This window comes from Eucyclogobius newberryi, unplaced genomic scaffold, assembly GCF_026437365.1.
Source record: "Eucyclogobius newberryi isolate DKJ021-1_F unplaced genomic scaffold, fEucNew1.0.hap1 SCAF_12, whole genome shotgun sequence".
NCBI classification, from domain to species: Eukaryota; Metazoa; Chordata; class Actinopteri; order Gobiiformes; family Gobiidae; genus Eucyclogobius; species Eucyclogobius newberryi.
This window is the reverse complement of record NW_027315746.1, coordinates 17,051,686-17,061,485: the sequence shown is the minus strand read 5'-3', so window position 1 is coordinate 17,061,485 and position 9,800 is coordinate 17,051,686. Positions and strand designations below refer to the sequence as shown.

The 9,800-nt window shown below is 40.2% G+C and overlaps 1 protein-coding gene across 2 annotated transcripts; it reads left to right on the top strand.

The window, feature by feature from the left end:
* Window positions 1-367: 367 nt before the first annotated feature.
* mmp14b (matrix metallopeptidase 14b (membrane-inserted)) lies at window positions 368-9,444 on the top strand. Of its 2 annotated transcripts, none has more exons than XM_072441009.1 (10): window positions 368-581; window positions 5,829-5,977; window positions 6,051-6,173; window positions 6,260-6,567; window positions 6,905-7,066; window positions 7,149-7,297; window positions 7,394-7,532; window positions 7,625-7,775; window positions 8,040-8,155; window positions 8,220-9,444. In XM_072441009.1, the coding sequence occupies exons 1-10, from the start codon at window positions 483-485 to the stop codon at window positions 8,666-8,668; spliced, it is 1,845 nt and encodes a 614-aa protein (XP_072297110.1). In that variant the 5' UTR covers window positions 368-482; the 3' UTR covers window positions 8,669-9,444. The 2 variants fall into 2 exon arrangements, with proteins under 2 accessions (XP_072297110.1, XP_072297109.1); XM_072441008.1 differs by having other exon boundaries at window positions 6,905-7,072.
* Window positions 9,445-9,800: the final 356 nt, after the last annotated feature.

Here is a 9,800-nt window from a genome sequence, read left to right as displayed (position 1 = left end):
AGAGGCGGGCTGACTGGAGTGGGACGTTTCACGCGCGCGTCTCCCGGGACTGTCCACTACCACGTCCGCAGCGCTGACTGGAAAAGAGAAGAAAGAAGGGGAAGAAGAATATGGGCCGATCAGAACAGGCCGGGGGCGATCAGGAGAGGGAGTGAGCAGCAAAGAGTTAAAGACTCACCCCGTGCGCACAAAGTCAGCTGGCACCACTTGGAACAAAGCGCACGCTCCTTCTTTTCTCTGGAGAGCGTCTGCCACAACGCAACAGCGCGTCCCGTCCCGTCCCGTCCGCTCCAGTCAGGACATCTGATAAGACGGTGGATATAATGTTGATTTTGGCCGATTGTTCCTCTTGAAGATAAACTTGGTAACGTCTGTGGTGCAAAGCGCAAACGTCACAGATGTTGGGAGAAACATTCCAGCGAAGATAACAGTTTGAGTAATTCACGTTGTGTAGATTTTTTTTTGTGGGGGAAGAGAAAAAGATGAATCCTCGGCTCAAGAGTTTAGTTCGACTGCTTTTGCTGGCTCTGTCCTGGGAGATCCACGCACAAGGCGCCACGGAGAGACAGATCAACCCGCAAGTACGTATGGAAAGAGAAGGCATGATTCGCATTTACCTAATTAAATGGTTAATTGTTTGGCATACACATTTAAATGCATTACAAAAAGTTTTGGTAACAGTTGCCTTTGGAGGCAACAAACAATAATCTTTAAATAAATTGACGTGAGAAATACATTTTCAGTATTAAAATTAGAAATAGGCAATATGACGATTTAAGCGTCCTCCTCCAGGAAAAAAAATCAATAAACCACATGTGATGTTTCCTGTTCAGGTGCATTTTAGATGTTTTATTTGATCTAATTACCCATTGAATAGGCTCCACAAGATAGTACTATTATGTATTATACTGTATTGAAAGATAATATTATTTTACTTATTTGCACAGATAGATATTAATTTTACGTTTTAACACGTATTTATAGTCTCTTTCTGGTCCGGATACAACCCACCAGAGCATGTTGGCTCTTGTTGGCAGTGGCTTCAAACATTTGCTGTTTATGCCACGCTGAGCCCATTGTCCAAAATAATTCATGATCATAAACAGGACAATTAGAAGAATTTGCAAGTAATCATGTAAACCAGAATTTTTGAGTTACAATCCATATTAAATCTAGTTTTGTTGCAAAGGGATCCCGGAAAGACTGGGGTATTGCACAGGCATAATCAACAACTTTACATTGTGTGATTTACAAACAGTCATCTAATCTCAAAGTGCATTATACAGTTTGTGGTGTTCTGCTCCAGGATGATGATGTCAGATGATCTTCTTGCTTGGGCCGGGCTGAGTGTGACCCAGGGTTAGAGCAAACAGAGAATCATGATGATTGCGCTCATAAAAGAACCGAGAAAAATTGCTGAGATGGCAAAACAAAAGAAATCTGAGTGAGGCAAATGTGAAAGAAATGCATGAGCTTGTATTGTGGTCAGGGGCAGAGACAGGGGTGAATTTTGTGGCAAGGGAAAAAAAGAGAGAGAAGCACAGTAGAGGGATGGGCAAGTAGAATAGTTGACATCTGTCCTGAATTATGGTCTGACCAGTGGGGGAGGTGGGTTTAGGGGCATAAACATTTTAGATTTGGTTTGATTGATATGGATTTATTTGACTAGAACAGCTTTGAGGTCAGTCTATATGATAACCTTTGTCAAGTGTTTGATACATTTGTCCCATTACGTTGGTTACTCTTACACATTTGGCCTTCTTTACACGGTCTTCAAATGATTGTATCCAGTGCAGTATCAAATTTCACATCAGTGCGTGGTATTGAAGTCAAAAGGGTTTTTTCCATCTGTAACAGTGAAATATGCTTCACTGACCTACTAAAGCTACAAGCTGGGTAAAGTTCACAAAGGTCATTATGAATACTGCGTCTTTTGTATATGATTATACCTGGGAACTCTGATTGTTCTCAAGTCGAACTTTAATGACAACACAGTCATGCGTATGGGAGGTCATCAGCTCTCCCTCTTCCATTTGATCAGCATCTTAATGTTTTAAACGTCTTGTGTTGAGTCTGCGATTACATTTTCCTTGATGTACTGGTATAGTAACCTTTATAGAGCAAAAAAAAACACTCACTTCTTTATCTGAGCTTTTCTCTAGAGGTGATGCCCATCCTCCTCAGCATGAGTTTTCTTACTTTCCTTTTGGTTCTAGTGTCAAGTTTCCTACAATGAGGAGCAACAGATATAAGCACTCTTCCCTACAGCTTTTTCTACAAAGAGCTGCAAGATATATCCCAATCAAATAGAAATTACACTTTGCGTGCTGCCCGGTGGTCGAGTTGTTAGTCACATCACAGTATGCCAGGCTCCACAGTGTCGTGAGTTCAAATCCTGACTCAGACGATTTACTGCATGTCTTCCCGTCTCTCACCCAATTTCACCCTGTCTAATAAAGCCTACAGGCAACAAGATCTTAACAAAAAAGAAAACTATAAATTGCAAATTAGTGCAAGGGCTGAAATCATTTAGCTGACATAATTTCTTCAGCAACTATTTTTTATTTTACATATTATTATTGATTGGGATTCTTTTATTTAGTAGTAGTTTTGCAGTTCAGTCTTCTCATGAATGTTAATGCTCCTGTTGTTAATGTGTTTACAATGAAAACTTTGAACAGAATCCTACAACAGAAAAATAAAAATGAAATATTTTTCCAAAATGATTCAGGGAAGGAATATCCTTACTTTTTCATTACGATGATACCCATATGTTAACACTTTATTATAATGCAGTACACTACACTTCAGTCTTTTCTCTTTGTTGCAAAATGAATCTTGCCCCATCGTCTTATTTAGACAACACTTGCATGAATATCTGTTTTGGGAACAGTAAAACTGCACAAATGAATTTCTACTGTTAAGGCAATGGACAGGACATTACCTTCATTTGGTGTGTTGTTCTAAATTCTTCCTTCCTCAGCGAGATACACATAAAAGGGCATTGGAACGATTAGAAGGCAATGACCGCATACATAGCCGACAGATGGTTATGAAAGAAGAAGTACAAAGCAGAAAATACAGTAGAACACTGTTTATGACTGAAAGGGAGGCATTGTAGCCAAAAATTATGTAATTTAGGGGGAGAATAGAATAGACAAAGGCAAATTGGGAGGAATAAGGATGCACACAAATTAGGGAAGTCAAATTTTTGTGTCACGATTATTGTGAGAAAAACATCACGATTTAATGATTACTCACGATTATTACTGAAACTGTGTGAAACTTTCTTCTAAACGTTCTCAAGTTTGTGACCAGCTTTATAAAATGTAACTTTCTGTGACAAAACAGCCAGATAAAAAAGGACTTTATATTTATATGTTTTATTAGATCGAATATCACAATGATACATTTTTCATTGTGACCTAAATAATCCCAATTATAGATTGACAGAGTAATCTTGACACTCTTAGCACAAATACATGTATTTGAATATTTTGTATGGAATGAAGCTCTTATCCTGAGGAAGTGACAAGGAAGGAGGAGTGAGCATTACTCCTGAGTCAACACCAAAGGGTGGTCTGGGCCATTTCCTGAACAAAGATACAAGGTGTTAAGGGAAATGGGGTAATGAGTAAAATCATTACTTAATTTCCCATTCGCAAGAGTACAGAGCCAAATTTAACGTCTGTGGTATATTTTGAAGAGTCGCAGAAATGCATTATGGGGAACAGCTGGTTTGATTATACACGCACATATAGAAGAGGTGACGTATTGTGCAGACAGTAAAAGCCCCAAAGACAATAAGTAGGTTTTATTTATTACATTTTTGTTGCTTTATAAAGTTTTGCAGACAACGTGCTGATGTGGGGCACTAGGTTTTTATACATAAGCTTAGCCTCATCATCGTTGGGTTTTTTCCTATTGGCTTTAAGTAAATGGAACAACTGACTTCTTTCTTTGCTGAAATGCGATCCTTGTCACTTTTCCTTGTCCTTTGCACGGCTCTGACATGCATAGCAACCGTTGCTTTATGCTTGTAGATATTACATTAAACAATAAACTCACCGCACACAAACTCAGCTTATAGTTCAAACTGAAACGTTTTAACCCTTCAAAACTATCAACTTTCATCACGCAACAATGTTGACAATAATTACTTCAAAGACTATCATTTGCATGTGCTGTCAGCTCCGGTAACACAGGAAAGAGTGACTTTTCCTTCATACTCAGGTCATTTCTGTAGTCCAAAATAGCCATGGTTATAGTGGTGAATGAGACTTTGTCAGGTCCACCTATGGGAGCTATCCAAGAGGCGTGGGAGTCATGAAGTTAAAACAGGTATAATGTGTCAATGGGCCCCTTTTGCCGAGCTAAAATCAAGAAGAAAGAAAGAGCCCTATATTTTACAGCAATGCCAGTGTGACTATACATGAATCACTGACTAAATCAACATTTATTACGAGAAGATTAGAGAAGTAGGGCAGGTTCTTGTTCTGACTAACCTCAGCCTTTCCTCCTTGTGCTCCTCTCTTTGGCACTGGTGCGGATGAGCTCTAACACTGCGCCTTTATGTGTCCACTGGAGCTCCACGGGTGAGTCACAACCAGACAAGCCTCATTCAAAGGCCAACCACTCAGACCTCCATGCTCCCCTTTAACCGACCAAGGGGCAGAGATTAGAACATAATAAGGCCTCCTAAAGCGCTCATTTAGTATGAAAAGTCTATAGTCTGTCCATGATTCGGGGTTCAAAAAGTCGTAACAAACATGTGCAAGGTTACTCATTGTTAGTCTATGTTTTGTAATTGCTTCCATCTCGTCTCATGTTTTTCTGCAAGTCCAAAGGAGTGGGTCAGTTGTTTATGCAGTCACTAAATCTGCACTCATGAAACTAAAACATTTCTCTTTTTCAACAATACAAACACCAGGTGAGATTTACATCAAGTGTTGGTTCTGGGTGTGGTGTTAAAATAGGTTGGTATATACGCTAGCGAGAGACAGATTGCAAAGGGGTGGAGTGCCAAAGACATGGATATACAGTATAGGCAGAGAGTTTGAGGTTTGGATCTGATGAAGAAAATTCCCAGAAAAAAAATGACTGTCTGACGCTGCAAAAGGACTGGAGACACTAGCTGAGGTTGCCCAAGGCCTTAGGCTCACCCTTGGACACTCCCATGGTCTTATGCTCTGTTGAATGCTGCGGGATTCAAATTCCATCTCTGCTTTTTGCTTATTGGCTGCAATCCAAAGACAATAAGATGATTATTCAACAGAAACAATCCTTTTGACACCATAAACAAATCTGAAATCATAAACCTGAAGTTAAAGGTGAAAAATAAGCTGTCTGTTATACTCTGATCTTGGTTTCCTCAGTCTATAGAGGAAAATAGTTTAGAACTTAGAGTGTGTGCTTTTAAGATTGAAAATACAAGCAGAACAAGGACTGTATGTCAACGTCTTTACCAAATAATGTGAATGTCTGTGTTTCTTATGTTGAAACTCTTCATAGGTTTGGTAAAAATCAATCAAGGATTTTTTAGCTTTGACATTGTTTATATAAAGCAGTTATTACTGAGAGTTGAATATCAGTTTACCGTACTAGCTCATTTTGTTGCTCTCAATTGCTTTCAAAACAGTGTCATATTTTAAGAGCTTATTATTGCTTTCAGTGTGGAATGTGTTTTTATCACCCGACACATTAAAGTTACCATAAAATGATGTACTTTGCTGCTTTGTCAGTTCTAAAACTGTAATCTGAAAGTATTTCTCTATTTTAGTGCAATTAATCAGGTTTAATGTTGTTTCATCTTCTTCTCTACCCAACAGTCATGGCTGCAGCAGTATGGATATCTGCCCCCAGGAGATTTGCGGACCCACTCTCTGCGTTCCCCAAACTCCATCACTTCAGCAATCGCCAACATGCAGAGATTTTACGGCCTCACTGTTACAGGCAGCTTTGATTCAAATACTATTGAGTTAGTACTTTTGTACACATGGACAAAAGAGCCTTTACTGTGTCATACATTGACATAATTTAATTCCCCTTAGGGCAATGAAACGGCCGCGCTGTGGTGTTCCTGATAAGTTTGGTGCCGAACTAAAAAGTAACCTTAGAAGGAAGAGATATGCTGCCCAGGGCTTGAAATGGAACAAAAATGAAATCACTTTCTCGTAAGTAGACAATAAAATGACCCAATCTGCTGTACGTGCATATGATGCTTGAACAATTTATCATCTTTAATTCTCCTTTTGTGCAGTATCCAGAACTATACTCCAAAGGTGGGTGAGCATGAGACCCATGAAGCAATCCGGAGGGCTTTCAAGGTCTGGGAGAGCGTGACCCCTCTCCGGTTCAGGGAAATCCCCTACAGTTACATTCGGGACAAAGTGGAGGATTTTGCCGACATTATGATCTTCTTTGCTGAAGGATTTCATGGTGACAGCAGTCCGTTTGATGGAGAGGGGGGTTTCCTGGCCCATGCCTATTTCCCTGGTAATGGCATTGGTGGAGACACTCACTTTGATGCCGCTGAGCCATGGACTATTGGAAACCAAGACCTGCTGGGTAAGACTGTGTTGAAATGCAATGACGTTTAAGGGATTTTCCTTCATTAGCCAATGTTATTTAAACTAGTGACTCATCGTGTGCATAGATACACGGAGTTTCTTTAGTAGTCCAAATCCATTTGTGTTCATGGTTTTAAAGAGACATGTTGTGTCCAGTCCTTCTTAGTTATTACCACATTAATGCAGAAGTGTTTATTCCTGGGACAAAGCAGAAGTAGAAATGTTGACAATGCTATCTGAGCAATCCTCTGAATCATATGTCACACCGATTCAATTAATATTACTTTCCTAATGTAAGCACAGTTAAACAAAAGTACATTATTTTGTTTTCCAAGGTAATGATATATTCCTGGTTGCTGTACATGAACTGGGTCATGCCATGGGTTTGGAGCATTCCAACGACCCCTCTGCGATTATGGCGCCCTTCTATCAATGGATGGACACAGAAAACTTTGTACTTCCTGATGATGACCGCAAAGGGATCCAGCAACTTTATGGTACAGGTAATGATGCATGTATGTGTATATACAGTATATTTATATAGCATCTTACACAACATTTGTTCTGCTTTGTTTGTAGGCTCTGGTTCGCCTCATGTTACACCTCACACACCATATGAACCAACACATCCTCCTTATTCCCCTGGCAAACCCCGCTATGGCCCAAACATCTGTGAAGGACACTTTGACACAATCGCCATTCTGAGAGGAGAAATGTTTGTGTTCAAGGTACACAGACGAGTCTGTCAGCAAAAATATGTTTTGGTTCAGAACAATTGTTTGATGGAGAGTTACTTACAGTAAATGCCATTTCCATCCCTTCAGGATAAATGGTTCTGGCGAGTACGAAACAACCATGTGATGGATGGATCCCCTATGCCCATTGGCCACTTCTGGAGAGGAATGCCCACTCATATAAATTCTGCTTTTGAAAGGGAAGATGGGAAATTTGCTTTCTTCAAAGGTATTCTGATAACAATTGTATTGATATTTGATTGTTTTGAGACTGTCAATGTTTCCAATGTATTTGGTATTAAAGTTTTACTGTTTTGGCAGGTGACAGATACTGGGTATTCAGTGAGTCCATTTTAGACTCAGGTTATCCAAAATCTCTGACTGAAATGGGCTCTGGACTTCCTAAAGATCGAATAGACGCTGCACTCTTCTACACTCCAACAGGACAAACATACTACTTCAGAGGAAGCAAGTTAGTCACCTCCTTATTCTCTTTGCATCATATGCCAGAAATGATTTCAGAAATAGGTCAGCAAGGGAAATTCCACTTCCATATATCTGACCAAACGGTGAAGCCTTACTATAACAACATGCACTTAAAGAAACTTGGGTCCATAGGTTTGAAATTGAAGGTTTAAACAAAAATAAAAGATATACATAAAAATGGTTCTTGTTTAGAATAATTATTAGCTTTGTACCAATTTCTTGCAATAACAACACTTCTTATTGTTGTTAGGTATTACCGCTTTAACGAGCAATCACAATCTGTTGATGATGGCTATCCAAAAGCTGTTAGTACGTGGCAGGGTGTTCCTGACAACATTAAGGCCGCCTTCATGAGCAAAGACCAAGGTAAGGACTCTGATCTCGTTCCTTTTTTGAGAAGATTACTTATTACTATGTTGCCCTATTATAGCATACACCTACTTCTACAAGTCCAACAAGTACTGGAAGTTCAACAACCAGATGATGCGAGTGGAACCAGGATACCCCAAATCCGCCCTGCGTGACTGGATGGGCTGTCCCAACGAGGACCCCAAGACTGACGGGGGACGAGGCGGCGATGGACACGACAAAGACAAAGAGCGCGAGAAGGAGAAGGAGAAGGAGCGCGAGGACAAAGACAGAAACAGAGACAGAGAGCGGGAGAGAGAGAGGGAGACGGAGGAGGAGACGGAGGTGATCATTATTGAGGTGGATGAGGACGGAGGAGCAAGTGGTGGGGGCGGAGCTGCAGCCGTGGTGGTGCCTCTGTTCCTCTTAGTTTGTGTGATTGCGACACTGGCAGCGCTGGTCTTTTTCCGACGCTATGGCACGCCACGCCGGCTCCTCTACTGCCAACGATCTTTGTTGGACAAGGTGTAAACAAAGGGAGGCGAGGAGAGAAACGGCAGACAAAGGGATAACAAGAAAAGAGATGCGGTTTCAGGACAGATAAGAGAGACCAAACAAGGGACAGAGCAGCGAGGAGTGCTAGATGTGCAAATTCAAATATCCTTTACCACTGCAAAATTCTTTCTGCTCTATCACTTGTTTTCCCCTTTTTTCTCTCTGCTTCTTTCCGTACGGTTACTGACGCCAGCTCTTTGCTGTTTATCCTAGCTTTTTCTCAGAGATTTACACAACGTTTTTCTGAGTGGTCAGTGTTTGTTTCAGTGTGAACGTCTGCTTCAGTCTGCATTGTCACGACCCCATTCTAGCATGCTGTTACTTTGTTTTTGTGCGAGCACTCATCTGAACACAATCTGCACTTGTACACACTCGATTCAAAGTGTCACACACATTTCCAAACAACAGCCACATAGTCCTGTGTTGTCTTATCCAGTCCGTGATGCAACAGAGCCAGTTAGAAACTGAAAAGGAAAAGGATACGCATGAGGGATACTCTTTTTGGAGTGAAGTTAGGGGTGTCCACTGACCACCAGTTTAGGAGAAGTTTGGCTATGCTCCTGGTGAAAAGCGTCTGGACACCCCTGAGTCAAGCAATAAGCACAGCTGTTTTATTTTCATGTCTTTAGTGACTCTTATTGTGATAACGTGGTTGTCATTATTATGACTCTTACTATTATTGTTATTGTCCTCTTTGTAAAGAATGATTTTGTACATTGTCATCAAAAAGTCCTGCTGGACAGTGACATACAGTTTTGAAAGTGGCCTTAATTTTATATGTGGGGAAAATGGGAAAAGGGTATTATGTTCCTGAAACTTGACTGTTTTTTTTTAATTATATGGAGAAAAGAAAATAATAAAAGAAGAAAACTATAAAACGGCTCATTCTTGTTCTTACTGTGGTGCTAACATGGCATTCAAAGGATTAGTATGCAACAATGGTAATATTAGTGATGCGATTAATAATGATAATTTTGTACCAACATTGTAACTGGTTTTCAGTTATATTTTATTGCAAAATAAAAATAAACAATGCAAACCTTACCCTGTCCTTTATTTGCACTTGTTTTCTTGGACTACATTGGAAAGCTTCTGGACTGCACTAACA

What these genes read in the sequence shown, in the direction of transcription:
- mmp14b (XM_072441008.1), top strand. Translation starts at nt 483, where the DNA reads ATGAATCCTCGGCTCAAGAGTTTAGTTCGACTGCTTTTGCTGGCTCTG. An exon ending in CCAGCAACTTTATGGTACAG is followed by an intron (nt 7,073 to 7,148) that starts GTAATGATGCAT and finishes CTTTGTTTGTAG; the next exon opens with GCTCTGGTTCGCCTCATGTT. An exon ending in GAAATTTGCTTTCTTCAAAG is followed by an intron (nt 7,533 to 7,624) that starts GTATTCTGATAA and finishes CTGTTTTGGCAG; the next exon opens with GTGACAGATACTGGGTATTC.